At 41.1% G+C, this 19553-nt stretch overlaps 1 protein-coding gene and 1 pseudogene across 1 annotated transcript in view; one reads left to right on the top strand and one right to left on the bottom strand.

The window, feature by feature from the left end:
* The window catches only part of TAFA4 (TAFA chemokine like family member 4), a 112063-nt gene extending 96852 nt beyond the window's left edge, over positions 1-15211 (bottom strand). The window contains exons 1-2 of the mRNA XM_054976407.1: positions 15132-15211; positions 12707-12822 (exon numbers count right to left, since the gene is read on the bottom strand). Of these exons, the coding sequence (XP_054832382.1) occupies positions 12707-12822; positions 15132-15211 (196 nt within the window). The remainder of the gene's footprint in view (positions 1-12706; positions 12823-15131) is intronic.
* On the top strand, positions 6682-7114 carry LOC129328919 (histone chaperone ASF1-like; annotated as a pseudogene).
* Positions 15212-19553: the final 4342 nt, after the last annotated feature.

Raw genomic sequence — 19553 nt, 5'->3', positions numbered from 1 at the left:
GAGAATCTCCCACACCTGTCACTGAGTGTCTAACAAAAACGCCACACAAATGCCCTTCCAGCTGTAGTTCAAACCAAAAAGAGGGGTAAAGTATGGGGGCTGGCAGGAAACGTCAAAGCCATTTCTTCTGTCTCTCCCTCCCTGCATCAAGGCTCAAGCAAGGATACAATCAAAGAAGCGAGGGCTGTGCAGGGAACTTATTAAGATCGCCCAACTTCCAGGCACTGACAATTCACCTTGGGATCCAGCCTTGGCTCCCGAACCTGGTTACAATTCAATTGGCATTTTATTAAGAGCACAAAGCTCTTAGCACTGAAAGGTGGGAGTGCATGGTGGACTCTCATCATTATGGAGAGGTAGGCACTCACTGCTCCAGGAAGGCTCCGAAGACCACTTACGGCGGCCCTTCAAGGATCAACACCTCACCAGCCAAATTCCCCACAACTAAAGACAGAAAGAGAAGCAAAGCAATCTACATGGCCAGAATATGATAATAGTGGGGTTTAAATAAATCATATAGAACAGAGATAGAAAGTATGCAAGCAGAAAAGAGACCTCACCCAGCAGAACCCTCTTAGGACTCTTCAGTACTCTGTCAAAGACGCACAACTCTGTCTCATTGCCATCTCATTTTTTTAAAAATCTTATTTCAAATATGCAATTCTATTTTTTATTTTTGTTGTTTTTATACTGTTGGGAACTGCCTTGGAGTCTAGCATTAGCAGAAATATGGGGTATAAATGTTCCAAACAAATACCAAAGAGGCTGGGGCAGGCACCGAAAGCGCCTCCTGCCAAAAGTCTCCTTGTCATGTAGCCACTAAAAAGCACAGCTGCTCAGAACCAAACCACACGGTGTTTAGTGCCAGTGTGATCCTGCACTGGGGCAAAAAGCTCCCCCAAGATGTTCTGGCTTTTGAAAATGGCACAGGTAGAAGGTCCCCCCACTCTACCCCATTGCTAAGAGATAATGGAACAAGAAGGGGAAAAAGAGGGGGAAACAGATGAAAGTAACTGGGGGGGAATTCAGCTGTGAGGGTATTTATGTCTGTCTGCACATCTCCGTGTGCCTAAGGATGGAAATACAGGTTACCAAGTACCTAAGGATAACCAAGTGCCATCACCAGGTAGCCATGGGACCACACATGCACAGCGCATGCAAGTAAACAATAAAGAAGGTAAGAGCCAGGTTTCCCCCCTCCCTCCAAGAGAGTAAGGGGACCGGGCAACTCTAGTTCCTCCTTAACTGCTAAAAGTATCCCATTTCCCCCCACATCCATTCATTGAAATACAGCTCTTAACATTTTCTCACACCTTAAAGAAATGCAAACTAGCAAATAAAAGGAGCCTACAGTATTTGTTCTTGCAGCAAAAACAGAGCTGGATTGGCGTTCTGCCCTCTGGACTCACTTGCAGATGCAATCGCACAAAGGGAGCTCCTGTGAAAATGGCATTCACATGCACCGAGCAAGAACAGCCTGCACATGGATTGAGGACTACAGGTACAGTCCTGCACCTGAGCGTCCCAAGGTACTTAGTAACATGTATTTCCATTCTTACAGTGAAATCCTAAGCAGAGTTACTCTAGTCTAATCCCACTGATTTCTATGGGTTTAGACTGGAGTAACTCTGCTTAGGATTTCACTGTTAGTGTATGAAGCCGGGACCAAGTGGCAGGGGCAGTGGGATGGTAGAAAAGAGTATGCAAACATGAGCCAAGTGAGCATGAGGGGTCATGAAAGCAACTTTTTGGACCTTTAGGAGAGAAAAATGCACCATAAATATCTGAATGAGTGTATGAATGAATGAATGGGAATGTGTATGTATGTGTCCATAGAGTACCATAAAATCTTTAAAAATGCATTCCTCTGTACAGATTATGATGGCTATTATCACATTGTATGAAACTACACATTTCTTGCATACTGGTTACAAAATGAATAGTCTATCTGCTTTGAAGTTATGTTTGGCAAGAGGAATGTTAAGTAAAAAAAGCTGATGACAAGACAAGGCAAATATTACATGCACAAAGTGTTTTGCTGGGAACTGAAGTTTCGAACACGGGAATGACAACTAAAGCGGCTCCACTGGTGCTTGTGCCTTGCGCTGCTGGAGGAAGTAAGTGGAAATGGTTAAAAAAAGAGAAAGTCTGATATCGAGTAATGAGAGCGTTGATCCTTGAGCTTTCTTGCTCATAATATATTTTTATTCTAGGGAGTATTGTTAAAAGATTGCTACCCAGAAAGGTAATGAATACCAAATGTTGGTTCCCCCCTGTTCTGACAGATATCATTTCCACCATGATGAGAAGAGATTACCCAGCTGAACACAAGATGATATGTCTAATCTCCTGCTGAAAAAAAAAAGACACTGCCCTTCAATGGTCACTTGTCTGAAACAAAGCAAGGTGTCTGCAGTAAAATCAAGAAAGAAATGCTGGTTGTGTTTTACTTCTTTGGAGGTAGATTTTAGAAAGATGTGTAAGAACAAATTTTAAAACCCAAGTGATCTAACGGCTATATATTATTCCTTGTTCTGAGAAAGACTAGAAACCTTCTCCTGTCAAGTTAATAGAAATATAATTCTATATGCTTGAATAGACATAGAGAAGTTACAGACAGGAGTTTGAACTGAATAGTACTGCAATTACATTTCTAAAGGCAGCTTGCCACTCAGTCCTTACACACACACACACGGGATGTTGTCCACACCTTCCTTTAGCATGCACAGAAGTTAGTCCTATTCATTTATATATCAAGACTATGGGTGCACGCAACAAGCTTATTTTTTTCTAATTGCACTTGACATACACATACCCACGTGCACTGTAGGCCAAACTACACAATACCTCCCCCCTCCCCCGCCACAGTTCTGAGCCGAATCAAGCTCCCGCTGATTTTTAAAATGCCATGTAACACAGTGGTTAAATGGTTCAGCTACGAATCAGCACCCTACTGGTTCAAATCCCACTACTGCCATGAACTCAGTAGGTGGCTTTGGGCAAGCTACTCCTCTCAGCCTCAGCTCCCCAGTTGTATTGTGGGGATAATACTAACACTAACTTGTTCACCACTCTGAGTGAGGCACTAATCTGTCCAGAAGAGCAGTATGTAAGTGCAGTTATTATTATTTATTATTATTTCCTGCAGCTGCTGTGCGGCTGCAGGGAAAATGAGTTGGGTCCAGGAAAAAACATATTGTGTAGTTTGGCCCTTAATCGATCTACGTGCTGCTCTCTACAAGATCAAACAGCAGACTATGAAACCAGCAGGATCACTGCAGAATTCAAAATGCTAAAAGCACCTGCTGCATGATGCTGCTTTGTTGAATTACCTTTTCAAGGATAGCACTTTATGACCATGTCAACCATAGAGTATACGCCTATCTGGACAAACTCTTAGACTTCAACTGTAACAAACTTCTGTTTCTTCATGACAGGTGCAAACACAGCTTGTTCTCACGTTCATGTGCCCGATCCTGCCTCCCTCACCTTCTTCCCCTAATGTACAGGTTGAAACTGAAAACTTCCTGAACTGGGAAGGCTTTGTTCAGTCTCAAATTTGCCATGATGTCTGAACACAGCAGCCTGGGTGTCATGTCTGAGCCCCATCCATGCCAATGCTCATACTGAACCAATGTTTCATACTGTAACTTGATGTCATATTGCCAATGCCATAACCGTTTCTTTCACAGGCTGCTTGCAGATGCTTATCTAATGGACTATAGAAACTTTCAGTGTTCATGACCTTGTGTACTACTCACTTCTCTGAATTGCTATGTCTTGCTTTCTCAGTGACTCAACTTGATAGTACAGCTATGCAAGATGTTCTCAGGGCAAATTCGTGCCAAATATCCTGTTTACTATTGGGAGGGGGAAGGAGCAAATGTGTGTGTTAAGAGGAAGGTTTTTCCCTAGAATTACTATTCCTGTCAATCTTGCTCTTACTGCTTAGATCCTTACCTTGCTTCTGAGTAATCCTATGGACATATATATGGAAATGTTTTGATTGCTGAATAAAACCATTTAACCAAGAGCCTGGACTTCTTGTTGCAATGGTACAGGGATCTGTCTGCCATATCCTGTCATCCATAGCCTGACACTGGGCATGGTTGAGATCTGATCATTCAAACATTCACCCTGCACGCCTATAGTGATTGTTATTCTTTTTTATATTGTTACAAATCCTGATCTGTGAAACCTACATATTAATCATCCAGCCTGTAATTTGTTTCCAGCTCCCTTGAATGCATAAAAATACAGGACCACATTGTAAAGTGCACATTCCTGAAGGAAACTGTACCAGAGGCTATATTTTACATTATAAAAGACTAAATTAACACTGAATTGCTCCCTAGTGGAAAGCATACCTATGCATTTAAAATGAAGACTTTGTCAAAACCGATCCTGTGCATACCATGTTCCCCTTCATATTTAAAAGAGATAAACCTACTAATCCATACACACCCCTTCTTTATTGTTTGGAAACACCTGTTCTCAAGCCAAGAATTATGAAGTTTAAAGGAATCCTTTTGTTACACCCATGTGCTCTTTTTATCTGATCTCCTGAAGCAATTAAAGAGCCAGTCTTCCACTATGGTTAATCTTTATTTAGAAGCGAGGTGAAAATATCCATAAATACTACTAAATAAAATATTAAGACATAAATAGAGTTAAGTGGGATAAAGCATATTGTAAGCTAATCCGTGCTGGACCCATGAAAAGACCAAGAATTCATCATTCTGAGTAGCAACCTGCAAAGTTATGATGACTTCCATCATTAGCAGGAGCGCTTGCTGGCTGGCTGGCTGGCTGGCAGCCCCTCGCCAGCTTTTCAGTCTTGCAGAGCCCTCTAGTGGTGGTTGAAGGATATTTCCCCTCTAAAACCAACTTTTTAAGAACGATGGCTTTTGACAAACAAGAGGAAGAATACAGTAGTATTGTCAGGATGCACATAGCCAAACATAGTGTATACATGACATTTCAGTTCTGGGTTTAATATCAGGAGATACCAGTTTTATCGCTACAGTATTATCATTTTTACCCCCTCTCGTGAGAGAGGTTGCTCTGCTGAGTGACTGAAATTGCAAAATGTGGCTTCCAGCCCAGTAGCCACATTAACCCTCATATTCCTGAGAATCCAAGTTTTGACTCGCTGAAGGCCAATTCACATATTACATTTGATACTTGGATGTTGATACCTGCATGCAAAATGCATCTTTAAGGGAGACCCGCCCATACATTCAGTGTATGCCACTTTGGTACCTGTTGCACTCAAGAGCAGGATCCCAACCTTTCCCTCACTGCTACTTCTGCGCACTTTAAAGAGATGCATGCCAAATTTTGCGCATGCACGCACACTTCAGCCTGGACAAGGGGTGCATGTGCGTTCTACCTGAATAAAAATGTCACAAAAGAATTGACTCTGAGTTGAACGTATAAAAACAGCATCTAACAACTGCCTATGGAAGCCACCTCAACAAATTGCTATGAAATAGATCTAACGGGTGAGTGAGGATGACTCCTTTCGCAGGTCACAGAGCAATCCTAAGCAAAATTATACCTTCCTCACCCCAGTGAAATCAATGGGCTCAGAAGGATGGAAGGATTGCACTGTTAAATATCCATGAAGACTGGGAATATAGGATATACAGGAATCCTGTTTACAGAAACCAGAGAAATTCTTCCAACAAATGTTGCCTGGTACAACTTTGTTGTTATGCTTTCTCTTACATGCCCAGGTTAGTTACTTTAATTTCTAGACTTTCCCTTCTAGAAAGCATACAGCCAGGAGCATCAATATGCTGTTTTGAAAAGCCGGGCGCGGAGGGGGAAACAGCCAGTTTGTACCTAACTAAAATAAAGCATCAAGTTTAGAACTGCAACAACCTTCCTGGCTTAAAACCTACACAGAAAGCTGGACCAAGCAGAAAAGATTTGCATCATTTTTGGAACACGCTCAAGTGAATCCCCAAAGGAAAGCGAGCTTCAGACCAGATGGTAAATAGAAAATGTAAAGATCACCACCAGTTTACAGGGGAGGAAGAACTATCTGAAGCCTACTGGGAAATAGCCATTAAGAGTTTTTATAGGTCAATGCTGTCATCTTCTACTGTGCCAATACAGATAGGATGATTTCAGTACTACTTGAGAGACCAAATCAACATGTTCGGCTACAGGGATTCACTATACTCTGGACTACTTAGTATCCCAACAGCATCTATAATTTATTCCAAGTTTCCAGCACTGAGAAAACACACACTACAGCAGAGAGGTTGACCACTGGATAACTTCAAGAAGTGTATATTCTAAGTATAAGCTGACATTTGAAACATGCTTCATCTCTTACTCTCTACACCAGGGTTCCCTAACGTTGTGCCCATGGGTGCCAGGGTACCCAGCAGTACTGCCCTTGGCACCCAGCAAGCTTTTCTGAAAGAGGCTGAGGTGGTAATAGGAAAGCTGCAAAACAGTGTGGAGTGATCGTGCAAAAATGTTTTCAAAGAGGGGAAAGAGGGGGGACAAAAAATAAGGAGAGGGGGAAAGTTTTTCAACTCACAGGCTTGCTCCTCTACTGGCCCGGGAGCATGCTTTGTAAAAGGACACTCCTCTGGATTTTGCGGGGCTTCAGCAACACGCTGCTACTATTGTTTGAGATTGCTTCCCCCCGCCCCCCCCCCAAATATGGCAAAGGTTCAGGCAAACAATGTAGTGGTGCTGGATAATCCTTCTTCAACTCCTTCCAGTTTGAGTGCATAGAGGATCTGTCAGAAAATTTGGAATGGATATTTATGTGGGCTCAGCAGAAATTAGGAGTATGGACCAAGTTTTATATTCTGTTTTGGTGGGCCCTGTTCCTGCAGAGAGACACATGTTCATATTTCATGCAGATGCTCCCAATCCAGAACTCATTCCTGATGCAGATGCTGTAGCAGTTACAGCTGTAGTAATCACATGCACCTACAGAGGTCAAGAATTTATTCGAGTTGGCTATTATGTAAATAATAAGTATACTGAAACAGAATTGAGAGAAAAGCTGACAGATGCAGAGAGCAGTAATCCGAACCTCCAGGCTCTCCTTTCTACAGATGCATTGCCTTCCTCTTCAAAAGGGTAGGCAACACTAAATGTTATGTTAGAATGGACATACACTGAAGGGACAGGTATACTGAAGAGACAGGTACTCAGTCGTATGGGCTGCATGTGACTGAGCACCTGTCTCTTCAGTGCTATGTATGTGTTAAGTTGTGTAAAACAAACAGGCAAAACCATACACAGTCCATCTCCAGCCAACACCAGAACCTCTTTCCTCAAGTTACATTTAAGTTACATATTCAAAAATATGTGAAGACTTTGCTTTAAAAAGGCCCATATGCTGAAGAAAGTTTATAAGGGGAAAAAGTATATGAGTGGATGTATAAAATAAAAATACTTTAAACTAATTTTCTGAAGTTTTGTTGAGTCTATATTAAACTCAGGAAAATAAAAAAGTGGGTGGGGCCATTGTAAGGTCAGGTTTGTTATCGGCTGCCCTCATTCAAATGAAAGGATTTTCCACAGCTACAGCAACAGGCAGCCACTGGAAGACCAGAAGAACCGATAAGTTCCTGAGCTTTCCTCAGTCAGTGTGTTGTTCCAGTCCCCCTTCAGGTTTTCCTTCTGCCCAGGAAGCGCAAGAAGGGAGGTGTTCTATTTGGCTCCACCTCCTGCAGCTGCCATTTTGGGTTTGGCTCCACTTCCTGTGGCAGCCATTTAGGGGCAGCACTCAGCACCTGTTCTAAAAATTCTGAAGGTGCCTACAGGCTTGAAAAGGTTGGATGTCCCTGCTGTATACCTTCTTCCATGCCAGTCTTTCCCAAGAGGGGGAAAATACTTTGGAAATGTTGTACATAGTGAATATACCTAGTGAATATAGGCAGCCATTATTCATAGCATGCCACCTGCTGTCTTCTGCCCTAAAAGTGAGGAACAGAAATAGCACTTGCAAGATTTAGATGCGAGCGAGCACTGTAGTTATCATGTGGATCTCTTACTTTAAATTAGCTTCAGAAGGGCAGCAAAGGAGGTAGAGAGGGGACATAAAATTGAGTGCTTACATTTTCGTAGATAGCAAGGAGAAAGGTGACATTTTATTCACTGCAGCTCAATTTTTGTTGTATGCCCTGAAAGTGACACATATTTCTTATCTCCCCATGCTGATGTCATGATGCAGCTAGATTAGATGATGAAGGGAGAATGGAATTATAGACTCAGAGGTGTTTGTACATTCGTTACGTCTCAGTGAGCGGTCTTTCTCCAAGTCACCATACTGAAGCTTGGGTATTGACAACATTTTTACCTTCAGCTCTGTCTAAAAACATGTGTATTGATTTTGTGCTAATCAGAAAAAAAGTCACACAATGCCATAAACAATACAAGGCTCCAGGTCAAGCCCTGTTCCAAAAAGCAAGACTTGAACTAATCAAATGCTTTGGGAAGGAAGTGTCATTTCTCCAAAGACCCTCTGCTGAGTTATCTCACAAGACTCGGGAAGATGGTATGTTTTCACAGAAATGCCTTGCTGCCTTTTATCTCTCAGGTTCTTGTTTGTGAGTTTCTGGAAGCGTGGACTCATTGGATCCAAGATAGCAGAGCCTCTGCTGGCTGCAGGAGAAATGAGAAAGCTGGCCTGGTGGAGCCAGCCCTAACTGCCACAGCAAGAGGCAACAAAGCCCCACCAGCTGCGGGGGAACTGTGAAAGTAGAACTGGAAGAACCAGTCCCCAGACCAGCGCAATGGAGAGCCTGGAAGGACGGGACTGCGCTGATCAACTGGGCTGCATGCTTGATGATATCCACATGGGAGGTCAAAGGCAGGATGCTGGCCCTGCCACATGAAAGCCCTTATGGGGGGGAGTCACCCCTGGCCTGGATGGGGCATCAGAGACGGAACTCAGACCGGCAGGAAGTCTCATTGGTGAACTGGGTTGTCCCTCAAGGAGACAGGATACAGTTGGTAGAGCCTGAGGAGGGCGAACCCTGGAAGGGTCTTTAAAAGGAGGTCAGGAGAGCAGTCAGGGGGGAAGGGCCCAGCCTCTACGGCACACAGGACCAAGAGGCACATGATGGGGGAGAGAGGGGTAGGGTGATAGCAACTCCCCCTTCCATTTCTGAGGCTTGCTATCCCAGGATCTCTGAAAGAAAGTCAACACCCCAGACTCTGACCCTAACCAGAGAGAGCTTGATACCAACTATGGCAGCCACTTTGTGGTGGTGGCCACTCCAAAAGTGCCACAGGCTCAACACGATTAGGGATCCCTGAGCTAGAAGTATTAAGGTATAGTTCCAGCATTTCCCAGATAATTTCCCCATCTCAGCTATTTCATGTATATGGTTGATTGATTACTGAGAAAATTCTAGGAGCCGAGTAAGGAACGGCTGCAGCAGAAGAAAACCTCCATAGCAGCCAGAGAGCAGCTCAAGGGGAACAACATCATAGGCTCCAAGCCAGTAGTCCCAAATTTCTAAATAAGTAAATCACTCTATTGCTAATTTTTAAGATGCAGTTCATTAATATTCATTTTGAGTATGTATGATAAATTAATTTTAATTTTAATTGTTGTTTGAGTTGATGGGGCTTTTTTAAGGTTGTAAAACATTTTGAAGATTTAAGTGGAAAGGCAGGGCACACGTGTTAAACATAAACAAGTCTTACTGCTTCCCCACTGGGACCTCCCACTATTGGGTGTTTCACGGCTGGACTGGTAAGTAGCAAAATAGTAGCAGTAGTATAGCAGCAAAAAAGTAGGATAGTAGCTTTTATACAATCTGGTTATTATGGATACCTGAGATTTCCAAAAGTTTATCATTAACTGAAACTAGTCATGAAGTACCAGTTTTCGGGTTTTATTGTTTTATTGTTATATAATAAAATTTTAAACATGATGAATATGGGGGGAGGAAATTAAAATACTACCATGGTAAAACATTAGGAAATTTGTTAAACACAGAGTTCTCTATAATTATGCTACTTCCCACAGATTATGCAATTCGGATAATATTTAAACTAGACAGATTTGCATACATTTGGTTCCCCAGTTTCTTTGGCAGATTTGTCAGGGCTGGAAATTTGTAGTCTTTGTTTCTTCTTTTTGTCACCATGGTGACTATGAGAACGCATACACAGACATCCCTTCCTCCCCACCCTGGCTAAGCATTTAGAAGAATGCACACTCACCCCCTCCCCAATTTCACAAAGCTATGAAGATATCCAGAAATTTGCTGTTTTATTATCAAAAATTAAAATTAGACAGTTTACATGATAAATATATATGATCGTATTTACATGCTGGGCTGTTTCCTGAACACTTACACAAACCCCTTATTATTTTTGAATATGCTGTGATGCTTACCACTAGGTGGCACGATAACGCTTTTTTCATAGCAATAAAATTAGCCTAGAATAAAGAATTTCCATTGGGAAAAATTCCCATCATCCATTTGTTCTCCATGGTAGGTTTGCAGAAACCTTTCCAGTTCTATGGAATCTTAATTTTACACAAAGCTGAATTCACAAGAGACAGCTTGCATAGTGATGATCTCAGAGGATTTGTACGGAGAACGAGTTGTTCTGAAGTGTGGCATGAGACATTTTGTTAAATTAATTTAGACTATTAATATTCCACCTCCATGTTAAAAGTATCCAAAGCAGCTGATAAAAACTGCACCCTCTTGAGTTTAAACTCAGATGTTCAAATATCAATAGAATGAAACAAGCCTGCATGCGTGCCTCATTGTTTAAATTTCCCCCAATACATTTTCACACTGCTTACCAGCCACGGAACATCATGACAAGCTCCTGGAACAACAGCATCTTCCTGGCATGAAATCGCGCCAGGAAGACGATGTTGTTCCGGGAGCTTGGCACGATGTTCCATGGCCAGTAAGCAATGTGAAAACCACCATTGTCAGGATTCTACGGCAGCAACGAAATTCTACTTTAGAGATGGATTTTGTGGGATCATGAATGTCAGTCAGATTTTCTGCTTCCTGACCACACCATTTATGACATATGTCATCTGTCTGCTCATCATAAGAACAGCTATAGTAATACACACACAAAAAGTTACAATAACAGTTTCATGAAAGTGTGTGAGAGTTGTCCATAATGTACTAATAACACTATTGACGTTTACTTGAGATGAGAAAGCAACACAGAAAAAATTATGTATCATCATATTCACAAACCCTGATAAACTAAAACAGGGGATGTCAAAGACACCTAGCAACACATGTAACATCTTGTCTGAGGACTTCCATGACTTTCTGAAGGAACTACAAAACTGTGGCAACATGGGAACTTCAAATGCTATTAGAAGTGTCTTTGTAGAATGATATTTCTAAGGTTCACCAAATTTAGGGTATGTGTTTCTGATACCATGTGTTTCCCAATGAACTTTCTATTAATCGGCTGTGAGAGGAAGATGGACATACCATGAAAGGTTGGTATTATGATGCATCGCTCTGCTCTTATCACACTGAGTGCTCTGCAATTACTAGTTCGTTTTCCCATGACCGCATTTGTGACTGAAGTGAGGATGCTCAAGGACAGCATCTTGCTTAAGGCTACTAAGTGGTTTTTATGTAGAACCAAGACTCCCAAAGTCAAATCCAACACTTGATCACTATACCCCACAGAAATGATTCTTTAAAAGGCTATGGCTAAACAAACAAAATCTACACAGCCTTCTCAACTGATTCAAGCAGCTTTAATTTACAGAAAAGGAAGTTCTGGGGGGGTTGTTAGAGTGTCGCAGCAATGTGAGACATCACTTATACCACCAGAAGTGACATTGTGACTTGACGCAGTTCCTCACAATGCCTGACTCCTACCCCAAAACCTCCTGGGGGTTGCCAGCCACATCCCATCCCCTCCTCCTCATCTGTTTGGCAGGGCTAAATGTTTGTAACAACCCTTTTCTCATTCTACAGACTACGCTCCTCCCCGAGACTGACAGTGACAGCAGGTACTCTCAACAGCAGTGGATTTTGTTTAGGTAATCCGTTTACTACAGTAAAACTAGCCAGTTAAATACAGTTGGAAAAATAAACTTTTTGCGTTTTCCATTTTCAAAATATTTATTTATTTATTTATTTCTTCATTCATTCATAGCCCACTTTTCTCCCCAATTGGGACCCAAAGTGGCTTTCATCATTCTCCCCTTCTCCATGTTATCCTCACAACAACCCTGTGGGGTAAATTAGGCTGAGAGTGACTGGCCCAAGGCCACCCAGCAGGCTTCCACGGCAGAGTGAGAACTCAAACCTGGGTCTCCCAGACCTTAGTCCAACATTCTATCCACTACATCACAATGGCTCTCTTTAATATTTTCCAAAATATTTCATTTTCTTTTCTATAAAATTAAAAGTTGTACAGAATTTTCATTTTTGAATGCAGAAGCAAAATAATGAAACCGCTCAGGATGCAGAAGTGGCATGAAGTCGCTCAAGAAACTGCCCTACATAAATGTTACCATAACTCCACTGAAATCTTAGTAATAACTCATCTCTTTCTCTCTCGCTCTTTTTGTTGTTTTTATAACCTTTTTGCTCTGATCGTAACACATTGTCAACAGCTTCATCAATTATCCATGGCTAAAAAGTGGACTCTAACGTTTGGAGAGTGTTATTAATTGGCCTCGGTAGCGCGTAATGAGTTTAAAAGCTCCTACCTGGGTGCCCCCGGGGATGGTAGCTAGTCGCGGACAACAATTTACAGCACACCATTAACACATATGCCAGGAACAGCCACTGAGATGGAAGCATTGATTTGGCACAGAACCTCATCCTGCGGGCAGAAAAAGGAAGCCACTGAGCAAAAGGGACAATATATATATCCTGGGAATAATGTAAAAGGTGAATGTTGCATAAAAGGGGGGAAAAGCAGAAGACAGTCTGGAAATTAATTGAAATGGCTTATTATAACATAATACTTAAGGGATGGAGGAGGTGGAAGCAAATTCACACCTAAACCGAGATCAATTCTTTACCAGCCGTGTTTAATAAGAAACAGTGCAACAGATGGCAGTGGGCTTCTTCTGTGTCTCTGCCACTTATCTTTATGTTACTCTGCCATAACATTATGAGGTCAGAGAGGGAAAAATCACAAGGAGTTGGATCAAAACTCCTGTAAATACAAAGCATATGGGGATGCAGGTCTTGCCTACCTTCTTCCAGCAGCCATTAGAAAGTCACTGCAGAAGGTTGGAGGACCCGCCTGAAAAATATGCCATGTGGCACAAGGAAGGCTGCAACAAAGCAAGATAATAAGATGAAATCTACACACACACACTTGAACTAGACAAAGCAAGTTTGATTTTGTTTCTGCAAGAGAAGGGCATTTTGTTTAAGAGGATCAACACACCCCATAGCAGTGGACTTCAGGGAACACAGAGGGACACCGCGGGGGGGGGGGGGGATGCGGTTGCAGGTAATATCTGCTTCTGCAAACTCTTTCTGTTCACAACAGCTTGGATCCAGATCTATGCAGCCTTTCCCTAGGATTAAGGGCTCACAGTTCCTGTTGGGAACGATTTGGGCCTCTCAGTTAAAATCCCAGATTTCCAGATGGTTGGCCAAAACCTGATCCCAGATGGTTCTCAACAGCCATATTTCTGCTTTTGGAGAAATGAGAGGGGAATAAGGAAGGAAAGAAGAAAGAAATGAGAAAAAGAATGGATGGAGATGGGTGGGTGAGTGGGTGGATGGATGGAAAGTGTAAAGGGCAAGTAGTATGTAAAATTTAAAAATTCAAAAGAAATTGCATATTTGGGAAACCTAAATCCTAGATAGGAGAGTCTTAGATAGTTGGAAGGACATCAATTTAAGTAATTAAAAACTATGGCAAAGGTAACAGAAGTAAGAATTCAAAGAAACTTTGTAGAGCTGTGAAATAGGAAATGTTTGGCATGGGATGGTCCGGATTATATCATTATTCTGGGTATGGCCTGCTATATGGCTCTGCTGGTTTCATTAACCACTGACCGACAACAAAGCTACACTGTGGAAACAATTGAGGTCAGAGGCCCCATAATGTAAATTAAAACTATATAACCTGTGACAAAGGTGAAGAGGGGAGTAACTATACTTCATTATGCATGAAGAACGCATGAAGCTGCCTTCTACTGAGTCAAATCATTGCTCCTTCTAACCAACACCATCAACTCCGAAAGTGACAGGTTAAGTTTGTTCTTCCATGAACGTTGTATTTCTCTGAAATCAAATGTCTGTCCCTAGTTTTAAGAGTCGTTGAAGCAGTCGTTGAAGCAGTCGTTGACTTATTTTAAATGTGCAATGCAAGAAGGCCTACTTAGGAACTCTTCGGACATAACTAATTTATCTTAAATGATCCTGAATGTAGAGAACATAAGTAGGGCCTTTCTGAATCAGACCAAGATCCACATAGGCCAGCTTTCTTTGAAAAAAAATCTCAGCCAGCAGATGCTACATGATCCACTAGAAATTGTCCAGGGGACCTCAGTATACTTTTTTCTCTATTCTACACAACTAATTCTGCCCAGTAGAAAAGAAACAGTTACCATTCCAAATCACGTGTATATTAGCTCTGAAGTTTCACCGTACCACAACAGGAATTCTGTGAATTTTGACTGGGGGCCGAACTGATGATAGTCCGTCATTCCATATGGGGTCAGTTACACTTGAGCCAGGGAAAAATTTCAGACATTGCTCACACATGTCACATTATGCACAATTTTAAGGTCAGCATTCCACTGTTGAACATGCAAATGTTCAGAAGAGACAAGTGCATCTGGGGATGTGCAGAGTGCCCCCACACACACACACATACACACACACTTATAAAGAAATACTACAAGCAAGATGGGTGTACAGATTAATAGATTCACATTTAAACCTCAGTATAACTTACTTTTAAAAATTAAATACTAGCTACAGCCCCTCAGTATAAAATTCTCAAAAATAAAAAAGAACTTTAAAAAGAAAGACTATAATGTGACTTCAGCAAGACAGAGCACAATATTTGAGTAACATCATCTAAGGAACTTCATTAAGATTACTCACTAGAAGTTTTAGAAATTTTAATGATCTATAAAAAGGATTAAGAAGAGATCTCCTTACCTTAGTGATCCCTCCTGTTCTTTGCTGTAGTTAAACAACCTTATCAATGTATATAATCTGTAGTAAATCCAAATTCCCATTTGAAAATATGCACAAGCATAGCCACATCTCCTAATTTTTTCTCCACATTCAGGGCCTAGAGAAGAAACCAGAGTAGGCAGCAATTACTGAGGGTTTAAAATGGTGATATTGGAGACTTGCTTATTAAAACCATTGATGCACAGTGCCATCTGCAGTCCAATTGCAAGAGGAAATTTCTATGATATCAGATTAAGGGAACTTTGACTTTCAAAAGTTCATATCCTGGAAATCTAATTGGTCTTTAAGGTGCTATTAGACCACAATTTTCTTCTTCAACTGCAGACCAACATGGCTACCCACATGCAATTATCTTCTATGAGAATTCAGAGGCCTCCCTCTAACATAACACTATTTTATGTGATTATACAATCATCTATCCCCATTTAGTTCTGGGAGTTCTAAAAAACAAAACAAAAAAAAACACCTTTCTTGCAGTGTTCTGCTATAGCACAAATTTACAAACAATCAAGGCCCAAGCATCATTTCTCTAGGTCCAGTATATTTATGATATATGCACACATACACGTGCACACACGATTCTAATACTTACGTACAGGAATATGTAATTATTTATTTGTATTAACTTTATTTATAGTCCACCTCTCTCGCTGAGACTCAAGGTGGAGTACACAATGTGAGTCAATGTAATCAATAGGATGTGACATCTAATAAACAGGGTAATCAGACTCATATAGGAAGCATGTGTGAACCACAAACAGAATTTGGTGCTGCAAAGTTTGTTTCTGTCCTTGTAGGGTAGCAGGATCCAGTAAGTATTAGAAACAGGTCGATATTTTAGAGATCTAGGAATACTTACTCAGAAGATAGTATATTTAGGACCAAAGTTCTTAAAATTTTATTAAATTAATTATTTACTTTAATTATAGTCCACCTGTCTCACTGGGACTCAAGGTGGATTACACAGCATGAGTCAGTACAGTCAATTTTAAAGACATTCAATAAACAATGCAACTGGATGTATAAATGCAAATTTGCAAAGCTTTCATTAGCAGGAATCTATTAACAGAGTTGAAAAATGCTAAACAGATGCTAAACGTTAAGCAATTCTAAGACTGACATACTAAACAACATATATTCAGTAGGATCATACAGTATCAGACAACACACAGAAGTAAAGTCTATATAGTCTCTGTCCCTTTTCTTATACATCTCTTCGGAACGGCTTCCTTACTGTACAGCCTTCCTATCTGAATAACTGCATATTTTTGAACTTTCCAGGTATAACAGCACATAATCATAAGCATATTACAGTATAGTATCACTGAATAATGAAAGTAAATGGGGTTGATTTACAATCTTTTTTCGATACATTTTCACTGTAAAATCCACCTTGTACCGTCAGCTGAAGGACTTACAATATCAAGTCATAATTTTTAAATGAATTATTGACATTTAAACTTAAGGTTGCCAGCTCTGGCTTGAGAAATTCCTGAAGATTTGAGGGAGGAGCCTGGGAAAGGCAGAGTTTGGTTGGGGAAGGAGCTTAGCAGGGATAGCATTCCACAATCCATCCTCCAAAGCTGCCATGTCTTCCACTAGAACTGATCTCTCATGCCTGGAGATCAGTTGTAATTCCAGGAGATCTCCAGGTAAGTCCCCCCTGGCAATTGGCAGGTGGTGGGGAACATCACTGAACATGTGCCCCATGGTCCTGTGCAATGATATCACTTCTGGTGGCACCTGGAAGTAATGATGTTGCACCAAGGCCAGTTCTCTAAACCTTGGCCCAAAACGCATCACACTAGAAGGTACATCATCAGCTGAGGACGCAGGCGCAATCATGCCCATTTTATTAGCCTGCCTCCTACCATCTACCAGCTGGTGATCAGAGGGCAGAGATACAAATCACAGGAAGTTTGTCTGCCATTGGTGGTCCCCTGGCAACTCCATCTCCAGGCTCCACATGAAGGCTGGGAACCCGAGTACTGAGGTAGGACTTCCACATACTACAAAGAATGGGATGTCAGCATGCTGCATGGGAACTTTCTCTCCTTAATGCGTAAATGTGGGTGCAAAATAAAACCCTACAACCTGTCCTGAAGAGACAGCAGTTGGGAGGCCCTTCTCCTCTATTCTTGCTGATAATATTCCAAATACGGCGAGGTACAGTAAGAACGAAAGTTCAGCATTACAGGTGTCAGTTAGAAAAGGATGGCACCAGATGTGGCAAAAGTGAGACCAAACACACACAGAGAGAGAGAGAGAAATTCAAACGTACAAAGCCTTTGAGAAAAGCTAAAAGTTGCATACACACTTACAGTGAAAGGTAAACAAAAAGCAAAGATAGAAAAAACGAGTTTAGAAAAAAGTTAAATTATTTCTGGACAAGAAGGATTGAGAAAGTAACAGGGATGAGTGCCAGCCAGTAGGTGAGCAGAAAGAAAAGAAAGAAAGCAGGCCCTGAAGGGACCAGGCAAAGAAACAGTGATGCAAGTATGGGATCCCAGGGACATTTTAAAAGGCAATATTCAGAAACCAGGAGGAGATTTCAGTCTTCCACGCCATTCTGCTGCAGATCAAACTGCCATTGTTCTCATATACAACACCTTCAAAAGGAGACTCCAGTGTGAAACTGCTGAAATGGCAACCTGCAGAAAATCTGAACGCACTTCCCAAAGCCTGAACGACCTGTTATTATTCTTCAGCCATTACAAGCATTATTAATTCACTTGGCGACACTAACAAAATTGGTAATAATATACTGACTGATATTGTGACATGATCTACATATTTTTCTGGATTCTGTTTGAATTTTATATAATTATGTCACGGCTTGTACTTCCTCCATTTCATACCCCTTTGACCCTAACATTTACAATTTTTAAAAAATTCATACGCATGTGTGCTTGTATGTATGTGTGTGTGCTAGGTGAGCACTTTCTACACGCACATGACAAAATGGTCTCTAGTCTACAAATGCTAACGTTAGAGTAAAAATGTGTTAGTTTCTCATGTGCCATAAGACTCCTGTACTTTTTTGTTACAATAGGCTAACACATTCTGGAATTCTGAGTGTAATGCTGGTGTTTGCATCAGATGGGGTACTTTGGGAAGCCAGGTAATGACTTACAAACAACATAAACAACAAGAACACTGCTGACCTTTCGAGGCAAAAGCTCTACTGGGGCAGCACGGTTTGCGAATGCAGCCATTCCCTTGAGCCTTCGTGCCATGGTAGGGAAAGTTATTAATCACCTGTCATTTTTACAACTTTATTTGGTTTAGAAAACAGGGGCCTGATCCAAAGATGTGCTAAAACTTAGTGTCTAGATCACTGGTTTCAACTCCAGGGAGGTTCTTCTCACTCCACTTCTCGGATTTTTTGGGGGGGGGGGTCATAGAAGGGACTGAGCACACACCCCTGCTAGTTTTTAGACCCTTCAACTCAGTATACTTGGTCCTTATTGCAAAGCATTTAGTGGCATATATTTTGAGGCAAGCCTCATTGCAAAATAGTAAGTTCTGTAAGAACAAGCTAAAGAACACAACGCTTCCTCTTTCTGACTTTCTACCACACAATTAACAGGACTGTAGACATTTTAATGGCAAGGCTATTCACCAATTATCTTAAACTGGTAAGCTTGCACTATGAAGGTAATAGACCTGATGTTATACAAAAGGCAGTATTCCAAAAAAAGTGGCGGTTTCATTTTTTTAGTGAGCTGATATCCTAAGTCACGTCATTACTTTCAGTGAAATGCTCTTCTTCCTCCATCAATATTTACATATTGCAAAATGTATTTTATAGCCCCCTCTAATAACATCACATCATTCCCACATCATTTTATACTCTCCTTTATAATGAGTAATTAAAGATCATGACTATACCAATTAAGGAATTTATGAGTGTAGATTTAATTTTGAATTGTTCCCCAGTTTGCCTCTGTCTTTAAAACAAGTAGTCCATCTCTCTCTCTCTCCCACTCTCTCTCTTGTTCTCTCTGTACTACTCACATAATCCTAGTTGTATCAATAAATAAACATGCCATATTTTAACTGTTACTGAATGAAGACTATTAGCAAATGGAGCTGAGAATATATATACTGCTGAATTCTTTTATGCAAATCATTTCCATATTTTAAAGAATGAAGAGCCCAGATAAAAACACACACATAATTCAAAAGAAAGTGCCTTAACCTGCTTTAGAGAAGGTACATTTCAAAACCATCAACATGCTCATGGTAGGCAAGTAGAAGATGAAATATAGCATAAATCCACTTACCAAATTTTGATCATAACCTGCTGTCCGAATGCATTTGCCCTTTTAATGGGCTAAACAAGTGTGAGCTGTAATGGATATTTAGCTATAAATCCCTTAA

This window comes from Eublepharis macularius, chromosome 4 (assembly GCF_028583425.1).
Source record: "Eublepharis macularius isolate TG4126 chromosome 4, MPM_Emac_v1.0, whole genome shotgun sequence".
In the NCBI taxonomy this organism is placed as follows: domain Eukaryota; kingdom Metazoa; phylum Chordata; class Lepidosauria; order Squamata; family Eublepharidae; genus Eublepharis; species Eublepharis macularius.
The sequence above is the reverse complement of the archived record's forward strand: the minus strand, read 5'-3'. Positions and strand labels throughout refer to the sequence as shown.